At 41.4% G+C, this 17414-nt stretch overlaps 2 protein-coding genes across 2 annotated transcripts in view; both read left to right on the top strand.

Moving 5' to 3' along the window:
- The first annotated feature begins 858 nt into the window (after window positions 1–858).
- On the top strand, window positions 859–7199 carry LOC126366178 (laminin subunit beta-1). The gene has a single exon (XM_050009141.1). It carries the CDS (start codon window positions 872–874, stop codon window positions 6212–6214), a length of 5343 nt encoding a protein of 1780 aa, XP_049865098.1. The 5' UTR covers window positions 859–871; the 3' UTR covers window positions 6215–7199.
- Window positions 7200–8530: 1331 nt separating this feature from the next.
- The window catches only part of LOC126366404 (cytoplasmic dynein 2 heavy chain 1), a 34579-nt gene continuing 25695 nt past the window's right edge, over window positions 8531–17414 (top strand). Inside the window, exons 1-12 of the mRNA XM_050009513.1 lie at window positions 8531–8761; window positions 9101–9346; window positions 9692–10062; window positions 10691–10832; window positions 12071–12190; window positions 12496–12681; window positions 13216–13439; window positions 13765–13941; window positions 14369–14492; window positions 14928–15035; window positions 16013–16169; window positions 16866–17073. Coding sequence (XP_049865470.1) covers window positions 8531–8761; window positions 9101–9346; window positions 9692–10062; window positions 10691–10832; window positions 12071–12190; window positions 12496–12681; window positions 13216–13439; window positions 13765–13941; window positions 14369–14492; window positions 14928–15035; window positions 16013–16169; window positions 16866–17073 — 2294 coding nt within the window. The remainder of the gene's footprint in view (window positions 8762–9100; window positions 9347–9691; window positions 10063–10690; window positions 10833–12070; window positions 12191–12495; window positions 12682–13215; window positions 13440–13764; window positions 13942–14368; window positions 14493–14927; window positions 15036–16012; window positions 16170–16865; window positions 17074–17414) is intronic.

Here is a 17414-nt window from a genome sequence, read left to right as displayed (position 1 = left end):
CATGCAAGCTTAAGATTACGTCTTGACCTGGCCTTTCTTTAAAACATCTTACTCATACTCATTCATTCTTCAGTTACATTTGGACATCAAGCACTCTACATTTGTTATGAATAACAGCTGGAGTAAAATTCTCTAGCTGTACATTTAAATCGATTCGTGATCATAATTCTCAAGACAGCGTTTCGTGTGGTAATCGCAGGCGATTATGTTCTCTAAAAGGAGCTTAACGGACAAGAACTCATAATACCTACACTTATTACTAGTTAGCTTACATCATGCGTGAGATGTCTAATGAAATATCTACTAAAGGTACCTACGAAACTAACATCATAATAGTAGACGCGCGGCGGCCAAGACTAGGAAGCTTGTTGCCATAATAATGACCAAAACAAAAAGCGCATCCCGAAATGTGGTGTTATTTTTGTTGCTTAGTGCCCGATTCGGAGAACGGCACGAGCGGGCGGGGGCGGGAGCGGTCGTCGCCTCGACCAGGCCCGGACTTGGCTACCTGCGGACGAATATCCTTTTGTTTAAAGCTTCACCAACAGTTTCGAGACTTTCAAAATGTGTCCGTTCTATTTCGGCGTGACTTTAAAACGGGAAATTATTATATTTCTCAAATATTTTGCTACAAATGGTAGACGTTATGAAAATATATCTTTTAATATAATTATTATTAATAAATTCGCCATTTAAATCAAGTTTTGTACGGAAACGTGCGTCATATAAAAGTGCGTAGAGTTAAACAAAGGCTCTCGGAAGGCGACGAGTAGGTCCCTGGCTAAGTAGGGCAGCGGGGCGCGGGGCGAGGCGGCGCGCGAGTGAGCCGGGCCGCGGCGTTAGTGCAGTGAGCGCCGCGAGCGACCGCGGCATGTTGCGCGTGTGGCTGATCGTGCTGGCGCTGGCCGGCGCCGGCGCCGTCTACAACCGCGAGCGCGACCGCATGCGCGCCGACCCGCGCCTGCTGGAGCGCGCCTGCGAGCTCAGTTCCTGCTACCCCGCCACCGGTAACCTGCTCATCGGCCGCGAATCCCGCCTCTTCGCCTCCTCCACGTGTGGCTTATACGGCCGCGAGCGCTACTGCATCGTCTCCCACTTGGAGGACCGAAAAAAATGCTTCTGGTGCGACTCCACCAACAACACGACCCTCAACCCGAGCCTCAACCACCGGATACAGAATATAATTTACAAATTCCACCCCGGAACCCGGACCAAATCCTGGTGGCAATCCGAAAATGGCAAGGAGAATGTCACTATTCAATTGGACATGGAGGCGGAATTTCACCTTACCCATTTGATAATACAGTTTAAAACGTTCCGGCCCGCGGCTATGTTGGTAGAGCGATCTTTCGACTTTGGTCAAACCTGGCGCGTTTACCGATATTTCGCGCACAAATGCAGCGAAGCTTTCCCCGGTGTGCCGACGCATTCACAGCGTAGTTTAACCGAGGTGGTGTGCGAATCTCGTTACTCAGGAGTGGCACCGTCGTCGGAAGGCGAAGTTATTTTCAGAGTTTTACCACCGAATATAAACGTTACGAATCCGTACTCCGAGGAAGTACAAAATCTATTACGAATGACGAACCTTCGTATTAACTTTACGAAACTTCATACTCTCGGTGACGATTTGCTAGATAATAGAGCCGAAATACAAGAGAAATATTATTATTCGATTTACGAAATGACAGTACGTGGATCTTGTTCCTGTTATGGACACGCGTCGAGATGTTTACCTATGCCAGGTGTTGAATCGAAAAACAATATGGTACATGGACGCTGTGAGTGTACACATAACACGAGAGGGCTTAATTGCGAATATTGTGAAGATTTTTATAACGATCTGCCGTGGCAGCCAGCTGTCGGGAAAACATCCAACGCATGTAAGAGATGCACGTGCAACAATCACGCAACAACATGTCACTTTGACGCCGCTGTGTACAATAAAACTGGTAAAATAAGCGGTGGAGTATGTGACAATTGCCAGCATAATACAATAGGTATAAATTGTGAACGCTGTCAGCCGAAATTTTACCGAGATCCTAGTCTGGACATTCAAAGTCCGGACACGTGTAAACCGTGCGACTGCGACCCGCAAGGTACGACAGATCAAGAGATCCTCTGTGATGACGAAACTGATTTGCCCAATAACAAGACCGCTGGCCGATGCCACTGCAAAGCAAACGTCGGTGGATCTCGATGCGACAGATGTGCTGACGGTTTTTGGAACTTCGATCCACAAAATCCAGAAGGCTGTGAATCGTGCACTTGTGATGCATTAGGTACAATTAACGAACGAGGATGCGACCCTGCAAGTGGAAATTGTTTCTGTAAACGCCACGTAACTGGAAGAAATTGTGATCAGTGTCTACCAGAGTTTTATGGTTTATCGAACAGCGACGACGGATGCGCGCCTTGTGACTGTGATGTTGGTGGTTCATTGGACAGGGACTGTGATGTGATAACAGGACAATGTAAATGTCGACCGCATGTTACGGGCCGTCGTTGTGATCAACCGATACAAAACTTTTTCGTAGGTGCACTAGATTCTATTGTTGTTGAAGGTGAATCAAGTCTTTGTGATTCACAAATCGATGACAATGCTATTCAAAGTCAATTGTGTCATGTTGTAATCAGAGAAAACTTCCCTGATGGTAGAAAGGAAACGTGGACAGGACCTGGTTTTATGAAAATACCTGAAGGCAGTACTTTAGTTTTTATTGTTAACAATTTAAAGAGAAGTATGAACTATAACGTTTTGATAAGGTACGAGCCACAGTCTCCTCTGAATTGGGAAGAAGCCACTATTCTTGTAAAAAGACCGTATGGTGTTGACTCTGATTCGCCTTGTGCAAATGTCCGCCCAGAAGACGATACTGTTTCTACCAGCTTACCGTCTAATCAGCGCAGTGTGTTAGTTACACCTCCAGTTTGCTTAGAAGCGAACAAAGAACATGAAGTTCGTATTTACTTGGGCCGACAGGACGGTCGAACTACTAACCCCAGAGCAACTGTATTGATTGATTCCATAGTTCTTATTCCTACTTTTGATGATTTGCCATTTTTCCAACGTCCTAGCCCTATGAGAGATGAGTTTGATCGTTTCAATTGTGGTGACTCATATTATTATGACCTTAATAGAGATAATGTGCCTGAAGTTTGTAAAAAATATCACGCTAGCATTGGATTTTATGTAAGAAATGGATCAGAATCTTGCCAATGTGACCCAACAGGATCCAAAAGTCATCAATGCGACCCATACACAGGTTATTGTCAATGTGTAGAAAACATAGTGGGAGCAAGATGCGATCGCTGTGCTCCCGGTACTTACGGTTTCAGCAAGTTTGGTTGTAAACGATGTGATTGTAATAGTATAGGATCTCTGGATAACTTCTGTGACGCTACTAGTGGACAATGCAAATGTAGAGCCAATACTTACGGTAGAGCTTGTGATCTTTGTCAACCTGGGTATTTCAATTTCCCCAACTGTCAACAATGTGACTGTAACGGTCATGCGGTAGAGTGTGACGACAGAACAGGAGCTTGCAGGGAATGTAATGATTTCACGGAAGGTCATCGTTGTGAGAGATGTGTCGAGGGATATTACGGTGACCCGAGACTAGGTGTTGATATTGCTTGTCGTCCTTGTCCTTGTCCAGGCGTCAAAGGCGATCCAATTAAAAGTAGCCATGCTGATAGGTGTGAACTAGATTCGGAAACTAAAGATGTCGCATGTGACTGCAAAGAAGGATACGCTGGACTACTTTGTGATGTATGTGCTGATAATTATTACGGAGATCCCATAAAAGGTACTTGTGAAAAATGCGAGTGTAACGAGAATACAGATGTAACGAAACCCGGAAACTGTGATCCTTACACTGGACAATGTTTGAAGTGCTTACACAATACAGCTGGAGATCATTGTGAAGTATGTGCAGAGGGTTATTACGGAAACGCAATAGAGAAAGCTTGTTATAAATGTAACTGCTCTGAATTAGGTACAAACTTCACGAGTGGTAATTGCGATGGAATAACGGGACAATGTCCTTGCTTTAACAATGTTATGGGCATGAATTGCGACCAGTGTACTGAGAATCATTGGAGAATCGCTCTTGGTACTGGTTGTGACCCATGTGATTGTGATCCTATTGGTTCTATTTCGCCACAATGCAATCCATACATAGGTAAATGCGAATGTAAGCCCGGTCACGGCGGTAGGCAGTGCGATCAATGCCAAGAAAATCACTGGGGTAATCCTAACATCGAGTGTCATGAATGTGATTGTGACCCATATGGCTCAGCGTCATCACAATGTAACAGAGAATCTGGGGCATGTGTTTGTAAACCAGGTATCGGTGGTTATAGATGCGACATGTGTGCCAGAGGATACCTTGGCCAAGCTCCTCAGTGCGATGCCTGCGGTGAATGTTTCGATAATTGGGATAGCGTAATAAATGATTTACGTATCCAAACCGAATACGCTATTGGTAATGCAAGTAAGATAAAACTCGTGGGGGCGACAGGAGCATACACAAGGGACTTTGAAGAAATGACCAAAAGGTTAGCTGACGTGGAAAATATGCTTCACAGCACGGAACGGGGACAAACAACCATACATGAAATTTTATCAAATGTAACTAATCTACAAAATCTTTTGGCTGAAGCGGAGAAAAAAGTTAAAGATAGCAATGACAATCTAAATGCTATCACGTCTAAAATAAATCTAGGAAATGTTACATTAGATGCTCTGAGAACAAGTATTGATAGTCTGAAAGCTAAAACTCTTGATTTAGGTGAAAATGCTACCAAGTTGCAAGAAGCTAACTTAGAGGGTGCTTTGAATTTGACGCGAGAAGCAAAAGAAAGAGCTCTTAAAGCTGCTGACGACGCTGAAAGTGTTCAAACAGTTATTGCTAATACTGACCGACAAATCAAAAATACCGACCGACTTATAGAAATGCAATATGCTCATTTTAATAACACTCAGAATGAAAATGATAAGAAATTAGATGATATACAGGATCAGCTCCTAGAATTGGAGTCCCAACTGCCTAAACTGAATGAGAAAATGTGCGGTTTGGAAAGCGATTCGTGTGATATATGCGGTGGCGCGGGTTGCGGAAAGTGTGGAGGAATATCATGCGACCAAGGTGCTGTCACAAAGGCTGAGCAGGCCTTGGACTTTGCTAACAAAACCGAACATAGAATTAAAGAACATGAATTGACTGCCGAAGACTTATTTAGATCTGTTTCTCAAGTAAAACAGGACACTGTTGCTGTTCGCGCAAGAGCCAAAGATTTAAATAACAGAGCTATTGACTTTAAATTATCAGCGGAGCGAGTAACTAATGAAAGTCAAGAACTAACTGCAGAACTTAAGGAATTCTTATCAAATACTACAAATACTCCAACTGATGTGCGAACTCTAGCTGGTGACATTCTAAATATGTCAATTAGCATTGAACCCAAAGAAATAACGGAGTTATCACAAAGAATCAATTCCACAGTGTCACAACTCACTAACATTGAAAATATTATAACTGAAACAAAACCTGATTTAGAAAGGGCTAAAGCTTTAAAACAGAATGCCACGGCTATTAATAAAGCAGCTAATTTAACATTAGAAATGGCAAACAAAGTTTTGGAAGCACTGGATGAGGCGCAGGCAGCACAAGACGCAGCTGAAAATGCTATAGATAAAGCCAATGGTGATATAGAGGCTGCCAAGAGTGATTTGGTTCCCATAGCTAAAGAAACAGAACAGGCTCAAAAGAAAGCTAATGAAACCAAGGAACAGGTGGAAGGACTGCGGTTGCGTTTATCAGATTTACAAAAAGACATTCTGAAAATCGAAAGTGATGCAGAGCAGGTGAAGCAAGAAGCAGATGATGTAGTTAATCGAGCTGAAGGAGCCGAACAAAAAGCTAGGCAGCTGCGGCAAGATTTCAAACAGACAAATATGTCACTGGCAGAACGCGCCAGTCAGACATCTAACTCTAGAGCACGCGCACAATTACTGCTAAACCGCGCTACTAAACTTGCAAGTGACACTCAGACACAACTCAAACTACTAGCTAATATGGAGGAATTATATAACGATCACAATGAACAATTAAATAAGCTGGAAAATGAAATAGGAGACCTAAATTCCCAAATGAACTTCTATTTGTCAGAGATCACCAAACGGTCAGAACATTACAGATCTTGTACAACGTAAATGGTTCACCTTCTAATATTTAAGTATCATAAATATGAAAATTTCCTACTTTTGTTACTATATTCATGCGTGCCATAATACTGTGTATTGGACTATTAATGAGTAATTTTCGTTAAAGTGTAGTTTGACTACTTCGTCTGTATTATATTGCAATAAGCGTGGGTTGTACTGAATACATTCTTCCTGAATTGAAAGTGTCTGTACTTACTTAAGTTTTAAGTTTGCTACAGCAAGCAATATTTGTTATATTATGTAAATTATTATTTACCAAACTTATAACAAGATTGACATGTACTGTACGATGATATGTTTTTCATTTAAATCTTTCTACGGGAATTTCCCAATAGACAACTGTGAAGTTAATAAGAAATGTATGGGGGTCTTTAAGAAAAGAAAACAATTTTGATTTATAGACTATAACAATACTATCCCAAAGAATTTTATAGTTGTAGTACCCTAAGATGCTATCTGTTTATATATTTAAATAGAAATCGTTGTAAACTAACCATTTGCTGATATATGATTACAATGCTATGCTAGGGTAGCCGTGTTTATTTGTTAAATAATAATTATAAGTAATTTATGTTCAACTGCAAGTCGTTTCTATCTTCAGATTAATTATTATTGTAGCTATACTTATAGATAAAGTGCGTGTCTATCTGTAAAAACTAATTTAATTGTATGTGTATTTCTAGAATATTCTGAGCTCTACATTCTAAGTACATTTTGTTACATATTAATTCCTTGCCATTAAGTTGTCTCATCATCCATTTTGTGATTCTTTATATCTGTATTTAGGGTGCCATATAAAACTTTTATAAACAGTGCATTTATCAGACCTAATTTTAAGTAAGTTTTTTATAGTAGAGCTAGACTTTTTGACTTTTTTATAATTGAATAAGCAGCCATATTTCTACTACAGTTTGTAAAATATGAGGCATCAATACTTAATTATAGAAAGTTGTTAATACATTTTTTCATATAATATTTGCGTATTATTTTACTTTCCCAGAATGATATTTACTTTACAAATACTTAAGTATCACCAATGTTATGAAACATATACTTTAATGAATATCACCGCAAGTGTTTATAAGTCTTTTAGTGTTTTTTCCTATTAGGGTATTGTTTTTTGGATTTTCCTTTTACCTTTATATTGGTTTGGTAGTTACACGAGTCTACTTGATGACGCAGCGGCGAAATCTATCACTCGGTCATTCATAATCATGCATCACAAATACGTCACAATTAAATTGGTTATTATATTACACGCAGTTTTTAAAGCTGCACAGTCAACTAAACCCTTAAAAGATATTATGACGTTAGCCACTTCCCTGATTACACACATTTTTAGCACAGTCTATCTATAACACAGTTGGCTCGACAATATTATAGACGGCGATACGGCTCACCACCTATCACATTGGTCTAACAGACAGCTCGGTCAGGTGTAGGTACTTAGTTCATCTTGCGATGTGTGTACCTCTGACTACCCCCTTGGGTTAAAGTCGTAAGCTTATGTTATGGTATGTTATGTCTATGAAATTGGGTCGTGTACTAGGTTCAAGATAAATTATGAAATACTGATTACTAAATAAAGACGGCTCAGATCTAAAACTAACAAAATCTTTTTTTTTTTTCTATTTAATTTGGGTTATAGTCATAGGTTATAGAGCTTATTTCATGACTATCTATGAAATTGGGTCGTGTACCTACTAGGTTCAAGATAAATTATGAAATTGTGATTACTTACTAAATAAAGACAGATCTAAAACTAACGAAAAACATTTTCTTTTTTCTAATTAACTTTTTATTTATGAATTGTATTCAAGACAAACGTAATAATACGTCCAAAATTTTATCACGTTTTTCTATGACGTCACAGTGTGCCTTTTCATACAAATTCCATAGTAATTTCGTGTTTTGACGTTTAGTAAAAAGTAATTGATTTGACTAGTTGGAAAGTAGCCTATTCATAAATTTAAACTTTCCATTAACCATCTTTGAACTAAGCTTCTATGCTGGACTGCATGTGAACACATAGAACCCGTGTAGCTGCTTGTCTTACCGGGTATGTCGTAAATAGTGATGTTCCGAATATCAGCATTCGTATCCGTGTCCGTTACTTTTCACGCTGATACCTTGTCAACACAAGGTATATTCATCATATCGATCTTAGGCTTTTGTATCAACGGTGGGACCAAATTATCTTTGATTACTAGTGGCTCTGCCCACCCCGCTGGTGATTACGAGCATGTGTTTTATATATGTGTACGTTAAATTAAACTTTTCAACTGTATATCTCGAACCCATCAAATGAAAATCGATTACAGATGGCTTTATCTCGAGCCTATTCTGTCCAACGACGACGGCGAGCTGGGCGTGAAGTTCCGCAAGGTGGACCAAGGGTTCCGACAAGTGACGCGCATCTTCGAGTCGGACCCTCGGCTCTCCGCCCTGCTGCAGTCCACGAGGCTCCAGGCCATGCTGGACTCGATATCTGAGCAACTCCTGGCCTGCCAGTCGGCCCTAAACCAGTATATTGATGTAAGTACAGGCTTCAAGATTCATCTTTATGGACATATACATACAAGTTTGTTCTTTGAAATTATATGATAAATAGGATGTGTGTGTCATTCTTTGCTGGGCTGCAAATAAAAAAAACGAACGTGTTCAGCTGTTTATCTTCCCGGGCATGTCTTAAGAACCATCCGACTGAATATCATCCCATTAATTATGAGCATGAGAATAAAGTCAGAAGAACGGAATCATCTTACTTTTTCGGACAATCAGGTGATTGAACCCGGACCTCTAGTTCGTGAGCTCAACTCTAACCACTAGACCATAGAGGCTATCGAGCAAACTAAATTACTATTTAATCCCCAGGAGAAGCGTTCAATATTCCCAAGACTATACTTCTTAAGCGATGACGACCTACTGGAGTTGCTAGGGCAAGCACGCGCCGGCGCAGCGGGGCGGGAGGCCGTCATGCAGACTCACTTGAAGAAACTGTTCCCGGGCACGACGGGAGTTAAGCTTGGTCCTGGAGGCTTGTCCATCACGGCCCTTTGCAGTCAATACGGAGAGACGTTCCAGCTTGATCACCCCGTGGATATCGACTGTCCTGTCGAGGTATTTATGGTTTTGGACATCATATAACCTTAGTGCAGTTTTCACTAACACAGATAGCTCGATTGGTATAGACGCTGGCATACCATCTATCACGTTGGTGTAACAGAAAGCTCCGTGAGGTGTGGGTAGTTACATCATTTGCGATGAATGTACAGTCATGAGCAATATAACTTTAGGACTCTGTCGCACTAATAGTGCAATTTTTCAAAAAAACATCCTGCGACATGGTACCAAAGTGTATGCTCGTGACCGTACCCCTGAGTACAACTTTGTAATATAGTCGTGAGCTTATGTTGTTATTCATTGATGTAAGTGTCACAGATTGATATAATTTTATAATTTCAGCAATGGCTAAAAAATCTGGAAACTGAAATGCGTTCGTCTCTAAAGAACATGACATTGAAATGCGTTATGACCAGCTCTTTGCACGAGCAAGATCCGTTTTCTCTACCGACGCAAATCCTTTGCTTAGCGCAGAACATTCGGTTCACCGAGCAAGCCGAGAGAGCTATTACATCTAAAGAATTGCATAAGTTAAAAGCTAATGTTGAAAAGGAGAATCTATATTATGCGTCGGCGGAGGTGGAAGATGAGAGTGAACGACATAAAAGGCAAGCGCTCATATTACAGTGCGCTTATTATATGTCCGTCATAAGAACTCTGATTGACAATAACGTCGCGTCTACCAATGACTGGCTCTGGCAAAAGCAGCTTAGGTATGTACGTTTTTAGCTGAGTAATTTCTGTTCCCTTTCTGACAACACAAAGTCAATTTTAATTAAGTTTGAAACTTCTGAAACTGGTTCTGTCTCTGTCTTACACACGTCGTCAGTGAAGGACGGCACTATTTTAGTGCTATCGTTATATTATAGGATCGGTACCAAAGTATATCTGTTAAAATTAATTCAAAAGAACTTTTAATGAAATCTACCAAGAATAAAATCAAAGAAGCTTGTATTGGGCACGACGTCGTCGCTACTTCCCCATTTATAATATACGTATAACAAAGGAACAAGTAGTCCCTAGATTAATAAAATTTATGAATAAGTAAAACTGATAGAGGAATTATGTCCTTTCGTACATGATGGTCAATTGTTATGGGCGATAGGCTGATTCCTTGGTACCATTATAAGCTTCATCAGATCCATCGTAGGACTTGTATCAACAGTGACTGCGAGTTGTCCTTGGAAATAGGCGTGAGTTTGTGTATGTATGTTGTCTTCTGATTACTTGTGGCTCTGCCCACCCCATTGGTGATTACGGGCGTGAGTTTATGTATGTATGTTATAAGATACGAGTGTTAATTCACTCAGACACGTATATCACTTGTGATTTCATTTGCAGATTTTACTTGACGGGCGCAAAGGAGGTTATGGCTAAAATGGGCCTCGCTCAGATTTCATACTCGTACGAATACCTAGGCGTCAACACGGGACAGTTTGTGCGAACGGAATTAGCTGACGAATGCTTTCTAGTATTGACACAGGTATCAGATTTTCTTCAAGTATTTGTCAATCAAACTATGAATCATTCTAATATAAAAAACTGCTACGTGGTGCAAAAATTGTTTAATGATTCGCGTTATATATTGTCTTCTTCTCTCGTATGGGTTGTGAGGAGGATTACCAACCTCATCAACCCTAGTGTCAGGGTTACTATTGAGCCGCCAAAGGCCCCTGACATGACTCATGTAACGACTACTTACTTACATCAGTAAATAGTAACCGGGACCATCGGCTTAACGTGCCTTCCGAAGCACGGATATTCTTACTTTCAGACAATCAGACGATCAGGCTGTAATGTCCTAACCAAACTAAACCCACTTAATTACAATATATAACAACGACCTCTGTGGTCCAGTGGTTGAGCGTTGGGCTCACGATCCGGAGGTCCTGGGTACGATTCCCGGTGGGAACATATCACAAAAATTACTTTGTGGTCCCTAGTTTGGTTAGGACATTACAGGCTGGTCACCTGATTGTCCGAAAGTAAGCTGATCCGTGCTTTGAAAGGCACGTTAAGCCACGTCCTCGGCTACGGCTTTACTGATGTAATTAAGTAGTTGTTGCATGAGCCATGTCAGGGGTCTTTGGTGATTCAATAATAATAATCCATAAAATAGAAGACTAATTTGTAGATGCTATATTCTCTCTTTGCAACTGGTTGCGAAACGTGGTTGCGATGGCGGCCTAAGGGGTAATTGTCATATACTTATATAAGTCTTAATTTTAGTAATTGTCTTAGTTGTTAATGTTTTATGTATATGGTGTAGTCATCATCATCATCAGCCCATTAACGTCCCCACTGCTGGGGCACGGGCCTTCCCTATGGATGGGTAGGGAGATCGGGCCTTAAAGCATCACGCGGGCCCAGTGCGGATTGATGGTTATTAACGACTGCTAATGCAGCCGAGACCAACCGCTTAACGTGTCTTCCGAAGCACGGTGGACCGCGGGTTAAATTTTTTTTGTGGTTACCCATCCATTGACCGGCCTTTGCGTAAGTTGCTTTACTTCAACAATCGCAGGCCGAGCGCGTTAACCGCTGCGCCACCGAGCTCCTCCTATATGATGTAGTATATGATGTAATATATTATGTAGTATATGATGTAGTATATGATGTAGTATATGATGTAGTATATGATGTAGTATATGATGTAGTATATGATGTAGTAGTACTTAATAAATAAATAAAGACGAAGCACAATTATGTGGCTGGTTCCAGGCCCTCCATCTCGGTTTGTTGGGTAATCCCTTCGGCCCCGCCGGCACCGGCAAGACAGAGTCCGTCAAGGCTCTGGGCGGTCTCGTCGGTCGGCTTGTCCTCATATTCAATTGCGATGAGGTGAGTAAATTACTATCTTGAGCTTTACTAAGGTCCAAAACACATGACATGATTAGAATGACACCCATGACATATATAATACATCGCCTAGTGCGAAAGAGACGAGAGATTGTCAGTCTTTATATTCCTCTCAAAGCACTCACTCATCATCACCACAACACACACACCACCACCATTCACACAGCATTCATTCTACGCTCATATCTCTTCTGACAAACCCAACAACCACGCCAGTACGTGATGAACGTAACCGGACTAGCATCACCCTTTTGAGGAAAATATTACCTGATATGTGATGTTTATAGGCAATGGACGCGGAGTGTATGGGCCGTTTACTGACGGGGCTGGCGCTATGCGGCGCGTGGGGCTGCTTCGACGAGTTCAACCGGCTGTCAGCCGCCACACTTGCGGCTGTATCGCACCAGCTGGCGGCTCTGCTGGCTGCCATGCAACAGCGCCCGCCTAGCACTGCGCTGCTTAATGGGAAACAGGTTGAATTAACAAATACCCTCGCGCTCGACGAGTACAGCTCTTCCTGACTCACTGAGAGTACATCAACATAGCATTTCTGAAGAAGCACTTGATGCATCACTTGATTCAGACCTCCCATCTGTTGTAAGGAGTGATGTGGCGCTTATCGAGGCCTGAAACTTGCTAACGAAGTTGTCAAAGCCCGATGCATAAATACAACTACCAGTAACACCGTTTGATCGTTGATACCTAGTTACACAATTCTGTTTCTAGCGAAGTACTATGCTCTATTCGGTACCCCGAAACATTCTTTACCGGCTCCACTTCTCTCGCCGCTAAACAACTATACTTTGTTGCACCAAAAAGAAAGGCCAAATAAGGCTATCGTTAGGTGAGGTAGCACACACCAAATAGTCACCTCGTATCAAAGAAGTGTATTTCGCATGGATTATAATGAAGGAATGTCTAACATTTATAACACGAGAATTGTCGGTTCGCTGTATCGGAAATAGGGCTTTGTTAACAAAGTTCTAAACGCACAAAGCTCATTTCAGGTGGCAGTATCAAAATGGTGTGGGGTGGCAGCGACGATGAACCCAGTGGGTCACGGCTACGGCGGGCGGCGGGAGCTGCCGGCGGCGCTGGAGCGGCTGCTGCGGCCTGTGGCCATGACGCAGCCGCGCGGGGACCAGCTGGCCCAGCATCTGCTGGCTGCTCGCTGTGTGCGCGGCGCTGAGAAATTGGCTGCCGATCTCGATACGGTCTTCGTGATGGCTAGGTAAGCATCCGCGTTTAGGGAAGCTCACAAACCCCAAAAAACTCCATATTACGTTTCGTTAAATCGACAAATAATGGTATTTCCTCGTAATTAACGACGTACTTGTTCGTTTTTAGTTTTACACGCTTGACGTCATCTAGAGGTTAGAATTAAAAAAATAAATGGTTGGAAAATATTCAGTGAAATAGATGTTAAAACAACCAAATGTATCTGCTGTCCTTAATATAATGAACATTTCTTTCGTTTATTCCTTCTTTCAAATTAATTTCTTAAATGATAAAAAAGTATCTTTTTGAAATATGTTTTGAACTATTCTTATTTGCAGTACTTTACTGAGCGGCCAACGCCATTACGACTGGGGTCTCCGCGCGTTGAAGGCGACGGTCGGTAGCTGTGGTACTGCTCTGACTGATGGCAGTGACGCTGATAGCGCCAAGCACGCGCTGCGACGCGCGCTTCGCCTGAACAGTGTTTCGAAACTGACCCAGCAAGACGCTGAACGGTATGTTGTCTCCTTAGAAAGCCAGAATACAGGGTATAGAATAGATTCTATCCCGAGTTCTTTTCTGTGTTCTAAATCAGGAAAGGCGAACCGTGTTACCCCGAATTTAACGCGAGCGAAGCTGCGGGCAAAAACTAGTAATATCTCTCCTAGCCAATTTCGACGGCTGCAGTAGCCAATCTTGTTAATAAACGTGCGAGCACATTGACTACACATTAGGATCATGGTTTATTATATGCCATCAACCTGCCAGAACGTAAAGTTGGTGGACAAAAGCGATGCGATGCGAGAGGTTAACATCATAACGAGCTTAGCGAATAAAGACTTCTTTGCTTTCTTTAGACTTTTTAAGTAGTATTCGCCATTTTTGAATCCATATTTAAATTATGAAACAAGTTGAACTGTAGTTGTTCTAATGTTATTCCAGGTTCGAAAATATCTTATCAACTGTTTTCGGCAACATTTCTGATGAGAGATCTTCAGCTGATGATTTTGTGCCGGCTCTCGAAGCTTCTGTATCCACTCTTGGTCTCATCGCTAATAAACTCCAGGTATGTTTCTTAACCAATCTTTGCTTATATATTTTGCGTTATAACATGGTGTGTAGGAATAAATAGTAGTGCATTTTCTAGGTATGGCTCTTTCGCACCAGGCATGTCTTGCAAGCAAGAACTATAGACAAAGTGCGTCCTATTAGATAAGATTACATGGGGGACGACCCAAGAAAGTATGGATGAATTGTGTGAGGAAGTATTGTTTGAGTTATCCACGGGTCAGGGCTATTGATTCGACAGAGAAGTGGATGTAGCGGTTATCGTCTTGGCCGACTAGTCGGCACATCTCAAAAATATACTCGATTAATTCGAAGATTAATTAGAATCTTGTAACTCAGCCTCAAATTCGAGCCCGTAGCCTTCTAAATCTGACCACTACATCATGCAACCTTAATACTATGCATACTTTACCTACAACAACAATATTTCCAGATACAAAAGTGTATAGAGCTGTATGAACAACTGCAACAAAGGATGGGAGTAGTGATTGTCGGTCCACCGGGCTCTGGGAAGACAACCATTAGACGACTCTTGAAAACTGTAAGTAAATAAAATACATAGATACCCTGTTTCAGTCTCAAATGTACACTTTCGTTTTCCTGGGGGTTTTAGGCCACATTGAAGCAATTCATCTCAAAAAGAATTATTGCCATTTGACATTAGGTACTTACTTGCAAATGTCTAATTACAATATTGCTTTATACATTGTTTTAAGTTTACGCAGTTATTATCATAATTAAAGCACATAATAACGGGTTCTTACCGCGTTTAAATGGGGATATGAGACTCCCGATATTTCGACACTGTTGCAAGTGCCATGATTACGGGATGACTGATGAGATTGGGGTGGTGGTGGTTATGGATCTACCTACTCCACTGCAACAGTGTCGAAATATTGGGAGTCTCATATCCCCATTTAAACGCGGTAAGAAACCGTTATTATGTGCTTTAATTATAATATTGCTTTAGCCTTTTAAGACCCCCTGACCTATACTGCCTTCAGCGATTATTACACCTACTTCCACACTAATAAGTCTGCCTGTTGCCTAAACCGCTGGAAAAAAAAATATGATTGTTGTAGGTGTGAAACAAGTTAAAAATTAGTAAATTAACCAATAAATAAACCACTTTATTCATATTCATAAATTGGGTCGTGTACTAGGTTCAAGATAAATTATGAAATTCTGATTAATAAATAAAGACAGATTTAGAACTAACGAAAAACATTTTCTTTTTTCTATTTAACTTATATATGAATTTTAATCAAGAAAAACGTAATAATAAGTGCGACATTTTATCACGTTTTTCTATGACGTCACACTGTGCTTTTTCATTCAAATTCCGTAGTAATTTTGTGTTGTGACTTTTAGTAAAAAGTAACTCATTTGACTAGTTGGAAACTAGTCTATTATATGATTTGATTGCATTAATTGTATGGATTTTATAAGCTGAGGGCTATGCAGACTGTATCACTGTAATAGCAAGATAAAAATTTCAACCAAGATGGTATTTCACAGGCTCTAACACAGCAAGGCAAGAGTATAATAGAGTACACGATCTGCCCAAAGGCGATGAGCCGTAGCTGGCTATTGGGGCATATTGAACACGACACGAGGCAGTGGACTGACGGGGTCATCTCCACCACTGCTCTTGAGATATCCAACCAACCTGCAGGTAAAGTACTGCCGGGAACTGAGCGGCGGCAGCGACTGTAAAACACGAGCGTGCGCGTCAAGTCTTTACATAGTCGCTGTCGCCGTCATAGAATAAATAATAATACTACGTAAAGAACGGTAACTCCGTACCAATTCGTATAGGGCACCGAGATAGATATTTACCTCATCGCCTCTGACTTTATTCTGAATGACCATAACCTGAGGAGTAAAAGAGAGCGCGTGGATTGTCTGATTTGTTCGCACTTACGCAGTTAAGCGATGCCCGCTGCCCGGTCCATACAGTTCGCGGCCTCATAGTAAAATATATAGGTATATCTAGATGACGACGGTGAATCAAGCAGCTTCGACGACTATCTTAAAAAGGGCAACACATTTTTTAATGTCGGTTATATAATTCAAATTCGTTCCATTCAAGTTCGATCGATGTCTGACGATGTTGACTTTTGACTTTGGAGAACTGGTCGACAAGACGAAAAAATAATAATTATTATTATAAACTCACGCCTATTTCCCACCGGGGTAAGCAGAGACTATAGAATTCCATTTGCTTCGATCCTGACACACTTCTCTTGCTTCCTCCACATTCATCAATCGCTTCATACACGCACGCCGGTTCAGAGAAAAAATAATAATAAAATAATATAAAAGCGCATTATCATTCTCTTGCTAATTGAACTGACATCTCACTTCGCAGACGTGTGGTCATGGGTGGTGTGCGACGGGGACATTGACCCCGAGTGGATAGAAGCCCTCAACTCGGTGTTGGATGACAACAGGCTGTTGACCTTGCCCTCGGGGTGGCGGATACAGTTTGGGCCTAACGTCAACTTTGTCTTTGAGACGCACAGCTTGGAACACGCGTCGCCCGCGACAGTGTCGCGTATGGGGATTATATTACTCAGGTATGTTTCCAATCTTGTAAAACACATCATTTTATTGAATAAACAAAACCTATAACAACACCTAAAAGTAATATGTAGTGAGCCATCTAACTGGCTCTATGCGTCCTCCACAAAGGTCTCTGTTACTTTGAAAATAGAGTACTCTAATCGTGCTCTAACATATGTATCTTTAGATATAATCTGAAGTATTACTTAATCTGGAAGTCTGTGGTACTGTGGTTCACCTGCTTGCTTCTTAAACGGGGAGCGCCGATTCCAACTCTGATACCTGACTTGCACCCATCATCATCATCACCAGCCCATTAATGTCCCCACTGCTGGGGCACGGGCCTTCCCTGTGG

Source organism: Pectinophora gossypiella, chromosome 4 (assembly GCF_024362695.1).
Source record: "Pectinophora gossypiella chromosome 4, ilPecGoss1.1, whole genome shotgun sequence".
Classification (NCBI taxonomy): domain Eukaryota; kingdom Metazoa; phylum Arthropoda; class Insecta; order Lepidoptera; family Gelechiidae; genus Pectinophora; species Pectinophora gossypiella.
This window is presented reverse-complemented; position numbering and strand designations above follow the sequence as displayed.